Here is an 18,748-nt window from a genome sequence, read left to right as displayed (position 1 = left end):
TAATCAACTTATACCATTTAACTCTGGCCCACTTCATCTCCCAGGTAAATTCCTTCAATTCTATCATCCACATATTTTCCTTTGGTTGACAAAAATATGCTTGACCTGAATACAAATGTTAAGAGTGTGATGGTAAAACACAAGTGTCAGAATGGATTTTTTTTCCAGTAGAATTAGTTCAGACATTGCTTCTAAGCTGACTAGGCCAGGAAGTATATTTGTATTCTGTGAAGTTATTTCAGACATCATGCAAAAGCTATTTATTGCAACTCTAAACAGTACCATTCTGCTTTGTTTGTGAAAGTTGTTCTGAGAAAGATTATTGAGGCAGAGAAAACCACCATTGTACTCTGGCTTTGATTATAACAAATGCTGTATGAATAAGGTACTGTCAAATGTAAAGAAAAATTACTTTATATTAAGAATATGGGAATATAAATGGTAATTTTCATGAAATGGAAAACATTCTAGAGGTGTTAAAAATCTGACCTGTTATTTACATGACAACTGCATGATGAAACTGTCAGCTGAAAAACTGCTGTTTTTATACTTTGTTATACAAGTTAGTCTTTGAATTCTGTCATTTTAGATTTATATCGTGTGATCTCAGTAAGCAGTTAAAACTTGCTCCAAATAAAGTTTATTGCCACAACATGATTTATTTCGCAAGGAATTTTATTTGAGACAGAAAATAGAGCCCTTTACAATAAAACTAAAAGTACTAAAAACATCATCACTGCTTGTATATTATTATCAATATCTTTATCAAGAGCTTCCAGCTTTTCAGTTTTTGTATTTTCTTTTTTCACTCTCTTCCCACTTATCCTTAGCTGCCACAACAGAATCCTTTTTACTCCATACACCTAAATACTTCATCTCATGTCCCTATAAATGTGGGCATTGCTAAATCAATTCATGTGTGGTAAACAGTTTACTGCTATAGTCTTTATCTTATCTTCATTTATTTTATACCTCAGAAAGAAATACAAAAAAGAAAAACTAAGAAAAAAGAAAAATTAAGAAAAAAATAAAACATGGAATGATACTGAAAGAATGGATACATGGCTAAACCAGCATAAAATAAAAATTTATTAAGCGCTTTTGGCCCGGTAAACTGGACTTCATCAGAATAACTACATAGACAAAATCATAGTCATTAAATACATCCAACCCTGACTGGATTGGCTGACAATTATGCAAACAAGCAATAGATATAGACAGATGACAACCCTAACCATGTAAAAACTTGTAAAACATATATAATCACCTTTAAAAATGTCATGACACAACACTGTTACAAAGAATAAGTAGCTTTTGGTTTAAGTATTGCACTTAAAGAGAGCTGCATTTACTCAAATCTGCCATTTACATTCCATGTACTCTAGGTAATCTTCCATGGCGCCACCTCTATAACCCAAATCAACGTGTTCAATAACAAAGAATTTTAAAAAATGATGAGGGTATATCCTAATATGTTTATATAAAGCATTACTGTCGACGTTATTCTTAATGTCATAAATATGTTGATAAATTCTTTGTTTTAGGGTCCTCTTGGTTTTTCCCAATGTAAAAACCTTCACATAGTTGGCATACAGCAATGCAAATCACCCCTTTAGTGTAACAACAGTATTTTTGCATAGGTCTAATAATGCCAAAACCTTTGATAGACACATGGTCCTGTTCTAAAATATGCTTACATTGCATAATTCTGAAAGACTTGAAACTACTTCAAACTCTTCTATGACACCGTTTCCCTTTATGGATTTATAAAGTACAAAATAATATTGCATGCAAATAAAGTTAACTTTTCTTGATTACCATACCAGCTACATCCTTGAATTTGTAAATATTTTATTTATTTATTTGCTAATGGTTCTAAATATAACGCAAATAACAAACAGAAATAGGACATTCCTTCCTGGGTCCTCTACTCAACCATAGCTTGTCAGAAAGAAACCCTCCCACCTTAATTCTTGCCTCTAACCCTTTATATATATCCTTCTCATTAACCCTACTATTCCATCAAGGAATGCAAATACTACCATTGTCCTATTCATAAAATTCCAGCTGATGCTACTGAATGCTTTCTTTGCATCAAGACCCACCAACAATCTCAGCATTTTCTTAAACTCTACTTCCACCAGGATCCTCAGTTCTGTTAACTTTGTCAAATATTTGCCTTGCCTTCATGAAACCACAATAATCCATATCTATCACTTTTGGCAACACCTTTGACACACTTTCATTATGGATTACAATTGAAATTGGTCTATATGAAGCTGGATCTGAAGGGTCTTTCCCCTTTTTGGGTAATATAGCCACCATCACTTTCTTTCAAGATGCTGGTATTGTCCTGCCTTTTACAATATCCTATTCCTTAGTTATCCATTCTGAAAGAACTTCTATCTTCTGTAAAAACAATTTCCACTACCTATTCATTAAATATTTATCTTTTTAAAAGGTAAACAGGAAAATCACAGCATTTTATGTTTCCTTCACTACCGTGTATATTTATCTTAGTCTGAAATAGTTACTGGATGTTTTTCAAAGCTTTCATTTAAATACCCATGCGTGCATGAAATATAATAGCCCGGTTATTGCACCTTGGGGAATTATATGTAAATCCTGTCAGATTCCAGCTAGTATATTCACATCTTCCATTCCAAATATTCTCATACATTTCTTCAGATATTTACCCTCTTAAGTTATCTTTTTCCTTTTAGGTCCCTTTGATATATCTTCACTACTGTAAATCAGTTCCAGTCCCCCCCATAAATAATACTCTCTGCTGAAAACTAATTATTTCTCCCAAAATTCTCTTAAGCAACATAATAAGAATGTTTAGATGGGAAATAAATACACGCCAATATAACCCCCTCCTTCCCTGTCATAATTTACCATTATTTTCTTCTTTTTTTCTTCTATCACTACTGCAGTCCATCTTGCAATTAGTGCTACTACAATTTTTCTTTGCTTCTAATACTCTGTGGAATATTCATTCTGAAATCCTTTCTTTGCCAAATTCACACATTCATTTATATCCAAATGTCTCTCCTGTAACATTATTTGCATCCTACAATTAATGTAATTGCTTTTTGTCTGTATGTACAATATCATTTACATTCCGCAATAAACTGATAAGGTAGTCCTTCTGATAAAAAGCTATTACTTTCAAGGTTTAAATGTGAGGTAGGGGGAATTTTATCAGTGATTGCTGCACATGCTATTGATGCTAAAGTAAGGAAGTACTTTTTCCTAGTTGTAATGTATCCAAGCTTTACAGTGTAACAAGACAATAAATGCAAGAAAGAAATATATGAAAGTTAATATAATGTTAAAGTTATAATAATGTGATCCAGGGCTGCTGGGGTGTACATGTGCATTGATAATATGCATAACAAATAATAATTTACTCTGCTTTATATAGAGGTGGATGCCTGGAATAAAGTTCTTAATTTAAGCTACTAACAACATTTTTTCTTAAGCATAAGAACTTGAAAAGCAAGTGAAAAACACAAAACATTGTACTTCTTTCTTGCATTTGCAAAGCAGCTAGCTTTTTCCCCATTTGCACTTGTCTTTAGTTGAAGGCAACCACCCCACAGGTGCAAGCAATTTCATCATGAGAGGTGTGAACAGCTCATTCTGCAGTGTAATCAAGAAGGTACAATATAAACTTTTAAAGGGATACTGGCTAACAATTTGATGAAAAAGTGGGCCAGATTCCAAAAGAGTTACTGTCTTGTAAGTCTGCCTGGATTCCAAAGACCTGCTCTCAGTGAAGGTGACTTACCTTGGTGTAAGACCTACTTATAAACTGGGTTGCTATGGGGACCAGATTCCAAAAGAGTTGCTCTTAGCATGCTCTCAGTGTACATGGCCTCTTACACTAACAGCAAGTATTTTGGAATTGGGGCAAGTGTGTTCTAAATGAAATCTGTGAGGGAAAATGTAATTAACATTTAAAAAGATACTGGCAAGTACTCAAGTACTTCACTGAAAATAAAGTAAAGTAAGATATGTAGTCTGAAATTGTGGGAAGTGAAAAGTTATACAAGTACTTGCTTTCCAAACAGCTTTAGTACTTTAAAGCTTTAAATATAAATCTGTGAACAATTTAGTTTATTCAAGGTTAGCTAGTGTACTTTTTTTAAGGTTATAAGCTAATGATTACAGAAAGAATGCAAGTTATTTTTCACACATGGGAGGGGAATAGCTCTTGATTATGGGTATGGATAGTAACATACACGCACAGAAGAATATTTTAGTCCTTTTAGACTTGTATACAATTCAGATTTTTTTTTATCAAAAAGAAGAGAAATTATTGAATGAACTCGGCTGGGATGGGGAAGAGGGCAAGTAGTAAGTGGAATAAACTGATTTTCTCCATACAACATGGTAGTTTAGGGTTACTCAATTTGAAGGGTACAGTTATGGATTACACACATAACTCAAACAGAAGGTTATAAATTATGGAGGAAATGATGATGATGAAAAGGAGGTTGCAGGGTGGAGATGAGAGAAAAAAGAAAGGCAATGACTTTGGATGCAAGTCTATGAAGAAACTAATAACATTCACACAGAATACCATATTCATAAAAGTAGCAGAAAGTATTCTGTTCAACTGTCTGTATGTCTGGGTATAAAAACAGGTAACAGGAGGCTGGAATTTAGTGGAAGAAATTAGCAAAGGAATCAAGATACTAGGAGCAAATAATTTGAAAGGTAAAGGTAACAGAGTGGGTTCATATTCAGGTGCCCTCAGTAGGGTGACTTTGCAGGGTTGGGGGTTGGTATAATGGTTAAGGTGTTTGTCTCACAGACACAAGGTACATGGTTTGATTCTTACCTTTAAAACTGCTTAGACTTAAAAAGGCCCACAAAGGTGGCTAGCCTAGTACTATCCTATGAACGTGTAAGGCTAAGCGAGTTTTAACTGCAGGTTAAAGACTGCCTTCCCTATCATAAACTGATAACAGAGTATTGGTAAGAAGAAAATGATAGGGGTGTATTATGTCAAAGACTAGTTCTAGTACAGATTTTAGTTGAGTCTAGAGCAAAAGATGCTGTTGAAAAAGGGATAATTAATGGGGTCTATAACATAAAAAGCATCTAACAGTGACAGAAGTAAGGGTTACTACTACATGCCAATGACTCCAGAAGGAAGAGGTCAACTTTTACCATTCTACTTAGGCTGGCTGAGTTTACAGTACTACCCTTTATTTATTTAACATTTGTTGACTGGGAAAGTCTGACTAGGAGAGAGCCTATTTTCAGCAGAGTCCCGGGGAGAAACTCTCCAGATGCATGTCTTTAGAATGTAGGATGAAACAGGAGTACCCAGAGGAAACCCATGAGTACGCATAGAGGACATGCAAACTCAGCACTGAAGGCACCCCATCCGAGAACTGAACCACAGAATTTCTTGCTGTGAGGCAAAAATGTTAACAGCTGCACCACTGCCCCACCCTTTAGAAAGAAAACTGTCACATCCACCTTATGAAAATCGATGACTGTATCCTACCCTGGCCAGTGCTTTCACTGTAAATTATAAAGATGATACTGCTTAAGGACTGCTATAGCAAGACAACATCCAGTATATCTGGAAAGTGCACAGAAGGCGAAAGAGGGCATGTCTGAAAGCTGAGGCTAAAAATATCAGAAAATATTAGGCTAATATGTATAAAAACACAGAACCTAGGTCACTGAAGCTGCACTTCTCAAAGGCCGTCTAAGAAGTCCTGTGACACTTCTCAAGGAAAGTGTGAAAACTTTGAAAGAAGAATTTTTAGATTTTTTTTTTTTTTTTGTGAGAAGTAGTGAATCCTTGAACTCAGAATATAAACTATCTTTTACAGAAATATTTCCTTTAACCTCTTGTACCATTTAGTACGTTGTAAATAAACAGCTCTCTTAGCCTCTGCATGCCAGTGTGTTTTCTGCCCAAATTACCTTAGTATGGTGAAGAATGAATTCCTGAGATAGGCTATGATAAATGGAGGAAGACAGCTGAAAACATGGGTCTATATTATATTGTCGATAGGTGAAAAAGTAAACTCTGACTTGTTCAACACCAAAATGTTGAACTATAAATTAGCAAACGGTCAAATCACCGATTTCTTTAAAACGGAAAGAAATCGGTGGGCCAAACACCAATGCCACACAAAAACAAATGTTTAAGTGGGGGGGCTTTGCCCCCCACACCTTCCAATGTGGGGGGCTATGACCCACACCCCCTAACTAAATATTCTAACTCCAAGACCGCACTGCAGTCAGGGAAAGGGCAGGTGTAAGAGAACAACCAACCGATTTCTTTCTGCTGGAAAGAAATCGGTGATTTGGCCGTTGGACATTTTGGTGTCGAACAAGTCAGAGTCGACATTTTCACCTGTCAACAATATAATATAGACCCGAGACATATATAAGCAGAACAGGGTCTCTCTGCGAAATGCTATAAAACAAATGTTGGTGTTTAATTTAATTCAGACAAGAAACCATCTGTGTTATTTTTGTTCCTTATTATCTTGCATATAAATACTGCACTATGTAACTTTATTAATTCCTTCTCAAATTACCTACATAATTAAATGCACCTTTTTCTTGGTGGTGGTATGGGGAGCTGAGCTGGAGCCTGTCCTGGCAATTGGTGTACACAAGACATAGAAACTCATCCTAAATGAGTGACAAAACTTGATTTCTTCTTCTCACTAATTAGATCAACCACTATCTCATGATCCTCCCTGTGTCATAGTTTAAACACTCTCTCTTCTCATGGATCTAAAACTAATACTCCTTATAATAGTTCAAGTAGCCCCTGACTATTCTCACTTTCTTAATTATTTTACATTTCAATCTTATATGTAATGATAAATTCATAGTTACTCTACTACTAAGATCTACTATATTACATTTTCAACCACCCCTTTAATATTTCCATAGTTAAGTTAGAAATTGCAGGTAATATTACAGTATCTTTTGCAATGCTACATCTAGCTCTACTATATACAAGTTTGTGTTGATTTCTAACAAATGATCCACTATGTATTTACCTAAGCAAGCTATGTTTCTAAATAATTTTTTTATGTAAGCTATTGTAATGATTTTACTTTCCTGCATTTTGTACTCATCTCTGGCATCTGCTGAAAAATTGTGTTATCCCAGTCAGACTTTCCCAGTAAACAAACAAATAAAGATAAATGGTGCACCAAATTACTGAAGGGGCATTACACACATTAATTACATACCACAGATAATTTACAGGATTTCCAATTAACCTACAACAAATATTTGATATGTAGAAGGAAATCAGTATACCTGGAAAAAGCCCATGTAGGCACATGGAGAATAATGAGACTCCATTAATTATTATTTGTAATCTGTGATGATCAATTCTTAATTTATTTTCCTGTTCCACTGACCTTCAGTTGCCTGTTTCTTACCTGACATCAACTATTCCCTCAGCACAACTGCAGACATGTTTATTTCATAACATCAAGTGCTACCTCTTTTTCCGAAGAAACTACAGTGGTTGCAGGTGCTGTAATAAGGAGGAAGCAATGACAAGAGGTGTAGATATAGAAAAGGTAGCAAACATATGCCTGGTTCATTGTTTCTGTTCTATGGTCTTTGACCCCAAGGCAAACACGTTCACAAGATGCAAAGACTGTGTCTAGGCTAAAAAAGAAATGCATAACTGCAAAAGACAGAAAATGTACAGGCAGGGTGAATATAAGTTAAAAGTGTGTCCTCTAGCAGCAGCCTAAATGTACAGTTGTGTACACTTACCATAAATGTAGATGTTCAAGTGTATTCACTGTTGCAGTCATCACATTTGGGTTATCTGCCTGCAGGTAGCCCTCAGTCGGCCTGAATACCAGAGTCTTGGGATTTCTGCATCGGATGCTGTCGCTTCTTCCATGATGTCAGGAGTACAAAACATGCAGCCAATGCCATTATATCAGTTTTTCTTGCCCCAGATGTCAGGTGCCCCCAAAATAGGAAGCAATTACATGGTATGTAATACCCCCAGCAAAAAACAAATACCAATGATATAAGATATGCCAGACAAAAAAGATAGGACAGAAGTCAAGAGAAGTCAGGGTGCTGGAGGGAGGGTAACCAGGACTGCAACAGTGAATACACTCGAACATCTACATTTACGGTAAGTGTACACAACTGTACTATGTTCATTTTTCACTGTTGCAGTCATCACATTTGGGTTGATTCCCAAAGCTAAGGAAGGGGGAAGGTAGTTATGAAGCATTAGGGCTGGCAATCAGGCCCTGTAAGACTGCTGTGGCAAATCCAGCTCTGGCTTTAGAAAACATAGGCAAATGGTAGTGCTTGGTGAAAGTATGCACAGAGCTCCAGGTTGCACCTTCCAGGATGTCCCTTGTAGGGACTCCCCTGAATAATGCTGTAGAGGTAGATGTAGCCCTAGTGGAATGAGTTCTGATCCCCTGTGGGGTAGGTTTCCCATGGTGCTTGTAGCAGAAATGGATGCAGTGTGCTATCCATTTAGAAATGGTTTGCTTTGAAATGGCCTTACCCTCTGCCCCTACAGCAAAGCTGACTAGCAGCTGGTCAGATTTTCTGAGAGGCTTAGTCCTGTCCAGATATAACCTAAGCTGCCTGTGCACATCCAGGGAATGCAGGATCCTTTCCCCTTTATTCTGAGGATTAGGAAAAAAGGTTGGCAAATGAATGGATTGGTTTAAAGCCACACTAGACACCACCTTGGGCATAAAAGATGGGTTAGTCCTAAGGGAAACCCTGTCTGCATGGAAAATAATGAAGGGTTCCATTGCTATAAGGGCCTGCAATTCAGACACTCTTCTTGCTGAAGTGATGGCTAGAAGTAAAGCTGTTTTCCATGAGAGGAATTTTAACTCTGCTGTGGCCGCAGGTTCAAAGGGCGGAAGTGTGAGCTTTTCTAATACAAAGTTAAGGTCCCAGGCTGGAGTGGGAGCTCTCCTGGGGGGTGGGGGGTGGGGGGGGTGGGTCTTAAATTTTTGGCTCCTCTCAGGAACTGTTTTACCAGAGGATGAGAGAAGAGGGGTGGCTCAGTATTATAATGAGCTGAGATGGCAGAGGCATGAATCTTAATTGAAGAGAAGGGCAGGCCTTTGTGGAGCATTTCTGTTAACTAATCTAGTATATGAGGTAAGCTGGGCACAGTTGTGCCCATTCCCTGAGACTGGCTCCAGGAACAGTATCTTTTCCATTTTTCCGAATAGGATTTTCTAGTGCTAGGCCTCCTTGCCTCAAGAATCACATCCAGCACCTGCTTACTGAGGGTTGCTGGTGTTGAATTCAGGGGGTTAGCCAGGCTGCAAGGTTCAGGGTCTGTAGCTGAGGGTGCAGAATCTGGCCCACTTGCTGGGATAGCAGGGAAGGAGCCTGAGGCAAGGTGCCATGGATGTAGCACTATCATACTGTGCAAAAGAGGGTACCAGTGCTGGCGTGGCCAGTCTGGCACAGTCAGGATTGTCCTTGGCTTGTCATGTTTGATTTTTAGTAGAACCTTTGAGAGGAGTGGCAAAGGGGGAAAGGTATAGACTGAGAGGCTTTCCCAGGAGAAGGACAGGGCATCCACTTTCCAAGCTTGGCTGTGGGGAGTTCTGGTGCAATATTTGCTCAATTGATAGTTCTGAGGGGAAGCAAAAAGGTCCACCTCTGGTGTCCCCACCTGTTTCTCAAAAGCTTGAATATTTTGGGTTCTAGTTTCCATTCATGTGGGTCCATGAGATTTCTGCTTAAGTCATCTGCCAGTGAATTTAGTTTGCCTGGCAGGAATTGAGCTTGTAAGTGCACTTGGTTGCTCAAGGCTGTGTTCCACAGAGCCATGGCTAGTCTGCAGAGTGGGTAGGAATGGGTTTCCCCCCCTGCTTATGTACCACATAACTGTGGTGTTGTCTGTCTTTACCAATAGTTGTCCTGGAAGAATAAAGCCTTTGAAGGCTGTCAGAGCATTCTGTACAGCTAACATTTCTTTCTGATTGATATGCAGGTGCATATGCTTTGGGTTCCATTTGCCCTGAATGCACTGCCCTGCCATGTGAGCCCCCCATGTATAGTCTGATGCGCCTGTTGTTAGGGTTTGGGCGGCAGGGGGTAGAGTGAAAGGGAGTCCCTTGTTGTGCTTGTAGGCCTCTGCCCACCAAAGGAGCTCTGTCCTTAGGCAAGGAATTATAGGAATCATTGTTTCCAGGTCCTGAGAATGTTGACATCAGAGACTTTTTTAGGTACCACTGAGGTTTCCTCATATCCAGTGTTGCATATGGAATTAGAAGAATGCAAGAGGCCATGAACCCTAGGGCTTGCAGTATTTTTCTTGCGGATAGCTGGGTTTTGGTGCCAGTAGACTGAAAGAGTTTGTCAAATAAATTTGTTTCTCTGGAGTGAGGAATGCCATCTGGGAAGTTGTGTTCAAGCTTGCTCCCAGGAATACAATCTGTTGGCTGGGTACCAGTTGTGATTTCTTTTCATTGATGGTGTACCCCAGTGGAGTTAGAAGTCTCTTTACAAATGCCAGGTACTGAAGTAGCAATTCCTGACTGTCCGCCTGAATCAGGCAATCGTCCAAGTATGGGTAAATTTGAATTTCTCTCTGCCTGCAATATGCAATGGCTGGAGCTAGGCACTTTGTGAATACCCTGAGCATAGTAGATAAGCCAAAGGGAAGTGCAGAGAACTGCAAGATTCCCTTATGGGGATGTGCAGATAATCTTTTAAATCTAGGGTTGCTAGCCTGGAGTGCTTGGCTAGCATAGGAATCAGCTGTTGGAGGGTTAACATTTTGAATTTTGGAATCACCAAAAAGGTGTTGAGAATAGACAGATCCAGGATAGGACGCCAAGAGTTTTCTTTTCTGGGGAACATAAAGAGTCTGGAGTAAAAACCTTGTCCCCCTTTGTTCTGCTGGGACAGGTTGAATAGCCTTGATACTGAGAAGACAAAGTACTTGCTTTTGGGCCTCTGCACACTGGTTTGGGGGGAGGGTTGGCCATCCGCTTATGGATGGGAGTGAGTGGAACTGGAATCTGTATCCCTAGGAAACAATGTTTAAGACCCATTTGTCTTTGGTAATGTATTGCCAGTTTTTGGCATGCAATACAAGTTTCCCTCCTAAAGGCGCAAGTACTTGGGCAAGGCTTGGAAGAGTTAAGGATACGTCATTTTGCAATTTTACCATAGGATGGAGGCTTACTACTCCCTGTTTTGGACATGGGAGCACTCCACTGCTTAGATCTGTGCATAGCCTGGAGACTGAAGTCTTGGTGGTCTGCTGCGCATGGGTTTGGACTGAGAAGGCCTGGAAGGGACTGGAAAAGACCAGTGTTTTGAAGGCCAATGCCTACTAAATCTAGGTGGCTGTACTTATAAGAAATCTTTAACAGTTTGAATAGATTTAGCTTTCTCCTCCATTCTTTTGAGGACTTCTTCTGCTTTATTACCAAATAAACTCTCTTGATTTAATGGTGGATTCAGTAATTTTGCTTTGACATGATCTGGCAAGTTCTGTTCCTTAAGCCAAGCATGTCTTCTAAGAACAGACCCAGTGACAGCAGCCCTGCAAGATGCTTCTAAAGCATCAAACCCACATTGCAAAGTATGTTTACCAACTTGGTTAGCAGAATGCATTAACTCTTGTAAATCTTTGTGTTCCGCACAATCAGGAATCAACAACATTTTTTGTTTAATTAGCTCCATAATATGCTGCTGATACTTTAACATATGAAACTGGCAATTTAAAGCCCTAATGGCAAGCATAGCAGAGGTGTATATACCTTTTTTCCCCATCTGTCTAATGCCCTGGAATTCCTGTCTGAAGGGGTAGGATTTTTGGCAGTTGTAACCTTAATGCCTTTAGGTCCCTGCGAAATGGTCTCTGAATCTGCAGTAGGATTCCTAAAAAGGAATCTGTGAAAGTCAGGCACTCTATAGTACCTGTCAGGTTTCCTGGGAGCTGGAGGCAAGGTATCAGGGGTAAGGTTGGATTCCAGGAAGGCATCATCTACAATTTCCAGAACAGGAGGGATAGCTAGAGGCCTATGCTGAGGCAAGCTTAAAAATTCCCTGAGTCTCTTTTAGGAATGGGAGTAGTCCTGGCTCTCCCAGCGGAAATGTTCTCTAAGGGTGTGCAGGGTTTCACCAAAGGAAAAATCTTCTGGAGGGGAAGCAGAGTGAATGGAATCCTCTGCATCAGAATCCTCATAAGTAGATAAGGGTATGTCCTGGAAATCAGAAGGATCAGAGTAATCAGATTCCTGATCAGAAGAATCAGAAGGAAAATCATTTCTGGGTCTTTCCGAGGGGGAAGGCTGACTTCCCCTAATTAAAGTAATGAGGTCCTCAGCCATTCTAATCATTTGTTTTTGTGGCATGTGGGCCTTAGAATGCACTTTGGTCATTGGTTTCCTAGGCATAGTGCGAACTTTTGGCCTGAGAAATTCGGTATTTTTGGTTTGAAAGGAAGTCGTCAGTTTAATATGAAAATTGGAAGGCCTGAAAACACCCTCAGAAAATGGTGCCTGCACAGCGGCTCTGGACCCATCCAAGGTAGAGACATCCGCAAGTTCCATAGTCAAAGAAGCATCTCACAGCATACCGAATGGGTCTCAGTAGAGGCCTGCGAATCTGTAGAAGTGGATATCAGGGGCTGCGAAAGCAGCTCACTGAGTACCGGCGGACTGGCAACTAGCTTACCGTTAGTCTCGGCAGCTTTGGACCTATGCGGTCTGTCTCTGTCTTTATCCTTTTGTTTTTTTCGGAAAATCAGTAGTTGGATGGCTTACCGAAGTCATTTCAGAGTAGGGAGATTGAGAGCGAAAGAATTTAGCTACAAAAATAGCCCGACGACGAATAGTTCGGGTGTTGAACAAGGCACAAAACCGACAGCGAGGGACGTTGTGGTCTGCGTCTAAACAGGTGACGCGGTAAGAATGAAAATCTCTGTGAGGTATTTGATTTCCACAGGCAAGACAGTTATTAATTTTTTCTGACATTGTTTAGAGCAAGAAAAAAGGATCCCCAACGGGGTACTTATCTTTTAGAAGACTTCAGGTCTGAAACTCGAAAAACGAAAATTTCAGGAGTCGGACGACCGGTACTTGCGAACTGCTTCTGCTTTGGGTACCACAGAGCAAGAAAGACTGATGTAATGGCATCGGCTGCATGGTTTATACCCCTGATGACCTGACGTCATGGAAGAAGCGACAGCATCCTACGCAGAAATCCCAAGACTCTGGTATTCAGGCCGGCTGAGGGCTACCTGCAGGCAGATAACCCAAATGTGATGACTGCAACAGTGACATACAAAGAACATCTTGAAGTAAGCTAACATAGCTGTGTGATTTGGAGCTTCCACATACCCCTCTCTACATACATCTTTTGAAATCATAAAACACTATTTGGAAGGAAGTGACATCTGTAATAGACGAGAGACAACAGTGTCCCCAAGAGAGAGACACTGTGTGCATGCACTTCTGCAGGCTTAATATTAAAAACTTTATAACCACAATCAATCTCCTTTTAAGAAGTCCTTGTGTTCAGCTGTCATAACTGTGACTGCATATTATCTCCCAAGTCGCTCGCTTTGTATAAGCTACTGATGCAACAACAGTAATATCAGTTCAGACTGCTGGTGTCAATTATGTGGTGCAGTGATATGCAAGTAATGCTATCAATGACACATTTGCAGGCAGCAGTAAACCTATAGACTGGACTTCACAATTACATTAAATCTTGCATTAGTGGTACATCTGACTATGATTTTTGTGACATATTGGTTGGCAATGGGATGTAAGTTGAAGGCTCCCACATACAGTTTGGCAGAGGTGTGATTTGAATCATTAGTCATTATACATTTAGTACATCTAGAACCTTTTCTTATGTAAATGATTTATCTAGACTAAAATGAAGTTTGTATAATTGTCTACAAACTGATTTTTTTTCTTTCAGTGCCCAAACTGCTTTACTGCATTCCTCCGTAATCACTTGTTTCTCCAAATATTTCTTCTATGATACAGTGACCCAAAAACAGCAGAAGAAAACTGTCATTTACATTTAATTTGGAAAGTGAATTAAAAATTCTCCCATTATGAACTCCTTACCTTGGCTTCCCTTCAGCATCTACACAACTGTCCTTATGTGGTGCATCAAGAGAAACAGCAAGTTGTAACCACTCCAGTCTTAAAGTTTCAGGCTGAAGCAAAGAGCTAAGTAAAGGCAACCTAACAATGAAAACCATATTCACATTTTAGATCAAGAAAAAAAAGTGCAATATATTAGAAATAATAATGCACACAGTAATTTGTGTATGCATAGACATATATCTGTAAATCATTAAGAATTCTAATAGGCATTGACTGAATATATACTTAATTTTCTTTTTACTAAAGTTTTCCATATAACTTTGACCAAAAATAACGTAGAAGTAAGCTGATACACAAAAGACTGCCAATAATTTGCATTGCAATCAAAACCAACAGTATGCATAGCCGAAGTAAAATTTACAGTAAAAATCTAAAACGGCAAAAAAATCCCATCCAGACACCACAAAAATAAGCTTCACAACAACGAATCAAGCTTTCTGTAAATCTTTGAAAAATTCTTTAAACTTACTTGTTGGGTTAAAGGCTTTTGCAAAAGGTTTGCATCACATTTATAAACTGTACTGGAGAAATCTCATGTAAAGTTAGTCAATTAATGCTAATATCATGCAAATTTATTTTTCTTTATCAATGAACTTATAAATGTACTCTGTATGATTTGTTGCCAAGTAATATCTGCTATAATTATCTTAAGGTTAAGTAACTTACTAAATATATAGCTTCACAAAGGTTATAAATCTTTAAAATTCGAAAATGTGTAATTTGTCGGACCTTAATTTTTACAAACAAAAAAACACTTAGGATTTAAACCTAGAAAACACAATGCCAGTTTCCTTGTTGACTGATAGGCATTAAGACAATCATAAATTGTGTACAGCATACCTGCGTAAATGGAATAAATATGAGGAGGTTTCCAATTTTTTTCCCATATTAAATCAGCCAAGAGAGAATTATATCTCCCCAAATTCATGAATGCTATGTAACTTCAAGCATTCATTGAAAGTTTATATTTTCAAACTAGTCCATGGCTGATTGGATCCCTTTACAGTAGCTTATGGTAAACCAATGCTTATGTGTTCTACTTATATGTATTTTACTTTTTAATCTGCTACTTTTATTGATTAGCTTGTCATAGTTAATACTTTTATCGTGAGAGATTTCTCTAGTATTATCTAAGTTATATGTCCCATCAACTTGAGTTTGAGTCTTTGTGACTTAATAGACTAAAGAATTAAAAAGGATTTGGTTTTATGCTAGTCAGATGAGCTCCTCCAATGTCCAACCCGTCGTTGTTGTGATCATATCGATACATCTCATTGGTGGTCTTCCCCTACACCTTGTACCCTCAATCTTTCCAATCATAATATCCTTTTCCAGTGATCTTTCCCTTCAAGCTGTGTGACCAAAGTATGACAAAAGCAGTTTCATCATTTGTGTTTCAAGTGGCATTTTTGGTTTAATTTCCTCTACGATCGACTTACTGGTTTGTCTTGCTGTCCATGGCACATGCAGAATTTTTTCCAGCACCACATTTTGAATGAGTCGATCTTCCTTCAGTCTCGTTTCCGGATCATCCAGCTTTCACAACCGTAGTTTACAACCGAGAATATGACAGTCTGAACTAGTTATTTACAACCGAGAATATGAGAGTCTGAACTAGTCTTATCTTTGTCTGCAGTCTGATGTTTTAACTTTTGAATATTTTCTCTAAAGACATCACAGACATCTTGCCCAGTGCCAAATGATGCAATATTTCTTGAGTACTAGTCGAATCAGTGGTTACACGTAATATTTCTTGAGTACGAGTCAAATCAGTGATCACAAGGGCACCCACTTCTTCTCCATCGAGCTCAAATTTATCAGTGTTATCAGTTGACATAATCTTGGTCTTCTTCATGTTCAGTTCTAGTCATAATCTTCGGCTTTATTCTCGGACTTTCCTCAGCAAATGTTCCATATCTTCCTTTGTATTATCTACATTGATCTTAATATGCACAGTATTTGTGTTCAACCACTTCAACTTGAAATTGATGAATTGCAAACAGTGTCCAAACATTTCATTTGAAGACCCATTTTCTACACTGCAAAAAATGGCTTCTTATTCCTGAAGTGTCAGCATCTTCAGTCTTATTCTTTTATCTGAGCTTCTAATACATACTATGGACAAGATTCAAAAACCTGGTTCAGCTAATCTAAAGGGTCTCTGTAAGAGCCACAAAAGTGTCCATGCTGCAATGACTAACTACATGTACAACTGCACATCTACAGAAGCTGAAGTATGCTGTAGACATACATATGAATCTCTGCACTGTCCTTCATAATTTGTGAATTATGGAGAAAACAGTGCAAGACAGTCAATATTTTATGGCAGTCATACCATGAACTGCCAGCACTGAAACTAACACACATATGCCACATGAACAGCCATCAGTATGCTATATTGTTGACAATCAGCAGTAGCCAGTATACACATATAAATGCCTAAATTAATATAATATTAACAACCTCCAACTGTACCCACAATGGGAATAAGACTATGCATAGCAGCATTAGTACAATATCTTAACACTACAGGCCACCCCTCGTATTTTGATATTACACCATTCCCAGCAATGGGAATATGTAAAAGGCCAAATCCCTTCATCTGAGTAATATGCAAATGAAACCACCTCTGCAGACTTGGCACAAGAAGATGAATATTTTATGACTCATACATACCAATGCCTGAGATTGGGTGGGAAACCTGTTGTGCTGCCATTCCCCACTTACTACCAAAAGACCATCAATTCAGTTCAACAAAAGGCACCAGGCAAGGAAACCAGATGTCTCCCCTTCTGTTTGCTAATAGCCTTCATTTTTTACAAACCAAACACTTAGGATTTAAACCTGAAAAACACAGTACAATTGGCCTGTTCCTTGGATCTCAAACTGATGGAATATCAATGTGATAAAAAGCAAGTTGAAGCTCTCACTCTTCAGTGATGATCTCCTGATCTTTCAGGCCCTGAAAACGCAAATATACTTATTTGTCTTTATGCAAGTGTTTGGCTTCTTCTCTGCTTAACCAAAACCTAGTCATAAGCTGTGTTGCTACAGTTTGCTTCCTTCCAGGATCTGAGGGAGAGATTATTTTATATTTGGTGGTTGGGTAACTCCTTCTACTGACTTGGTATTTAGCTTGCGCCTTCACTTTTCAACAATGTGGAAGACACTTATTATTAAGTTTACAAAACCTATTCAGAGTTTATTAGCAATGGAAAGTACTACTTCTGGACTTGAGGTAGAGAGTTTAAACTATATGTATGTTTGTGTGCTTAAAGATCTTGTATTCTGCATACACTTTGCCCTTCAAACCTTACTCATGCTTTTTCAGCAAGTTAGAAAGGGCTACTTTATCACACTTCTGGAATAAGATGAGACACTCAGTTTCTTTGTAAAAGGCCGTACTCCCTCCAGATATAGGGGTTTAGGGATCTTTGAGCTTTATCATGAAGCCTCATATATCAGACCGCTTTATTATTGACTAATGGACTACTACCAGTCTCACTGGAACAGCCTTGTTAACTGCTGATAGAGCAATATAGATATCTGATGTGGAAAAAAACAGACAACAGGACATTACTTCCCTCTTGTGCTTTATAAGTGACTCAGAGGGACGTTTGCTGCATTTGGAGAGAATTAAATAGTTGTTACTGATGATTTTCAAGATGGCGGTACACTAAGTAACAGCTTAATTTCAACTCTCTCATTCTGAAAACAGAAACTCAGAAAAGAGAGGCAGAGAATTTGTCTTTTTTGGTAAATTTCAGTTACTGGCAAATAAGTGCACTTGCCTGGATGTCAGCAAAGAAGACATTTAGAGAATCTGAAAGGAAATCAACCACAAAAGGTAAGAAGAAAACACTGGCTGAGAAGAATCCTGCAGCTGTACAGCAAAAAGAAGATCAAGCACCAGCTTTGGTGCAAGATATGACTTCTGGTAATCTACAGGAAAATATAAGTCAAATGTACTCAGAGATAATTAAAATAAATGAATCTCTAAAGGACTACAGCAACCCAAATAAAAGGCTGGAAACATGGAAGAAGCAGATATTCAAATGAGCTGATAAAACTGCAAACATCTGAGGTCAGAATGAAGAAACGTCTGGCTGAGTGTGAGACTGCTCAAGAAGAAAGACTAAAAAATGGTAGAATTAGAGGACAGAACACTTAGGGAAAACCTCAAATGTTCTGCTGTACTGGAGAAACTGGAAGGAACAACACTTAATTTTATAAAAGTACAAATAAGCAACTGGCCTGGTATTCTATAGCAGTTGTTGTTAAATGAAAGGGTACATCAAGGTTATGCTCCAAACCTAGCCATGAGAAAGAAGCCAAGACCGCTAATAGTAAAGATGCAATCCTACCAGTAGAAAAAGTTGATTCTGACAAAACTGGCAGAAGGACAAACTACTAAAAGTTAGAGAAAGTAAGAGTATTTGTGGAAATGATTACTAAATGTACACCAGGGAGAAGAGTAAACTCATTCAATCAGCTAGGGAATGTAGAGAAGCAGGTGTGGGATTCAAGCTACTGCATCCAGCTATCTTCAGAAAATGTATTTTTTCCTGGTGGGTCAAAATAAGTTTTTCATG

The 18,748-nt window shown here is 38.5% G+C and overlaps 1 protein-coding gene across 2 annotated transcripts in view; it reads right to left on the bottom strand.

Annotated features, from left to right (window-relative positions):
* HPS5 (HPS5 biogenesis of lysosomal organelles complex 2 subunit 2) overlaps nucleotides 1–18,748 on the bottom strand; it is a 1,422,788-nt gene that overhangs the window by 178,407 nt on the left and 1,225,633 nt on the right. For both annotated transcript variants that reach the window (XM_044059074.1, XM_044059075.1), the window contains exon 19: nucleotides 14,115–14,234. In XM_044059074.1, the coding sequence (XP_043915009.1) occupies nucleotides 14,115–14,234 (120 nt within the window). The remainder of the gene's footprint in view (nucleotides 1–14,114; nucleotides 14,235–18,748) is intronic.

Source organism: Protopterus annectens, chromosome 17.part0, assembly GCF_019279795.1.
Source record: "Protopterus annectens isolate FY-2018-M chromosome 17.part0, PAN1.0, whole genome shotgun sequence".
NCBI lineage: Eukaryota > Metazoa > Chordata > Ceratodontiformes > Protopteridae > Protopterus > Protopterus annectens.
The sequence above is the reverse complement of the archived record's forward strand: the minus strand, read 5'-3'. Positions and strand labels throughout refer to the sequence as shown.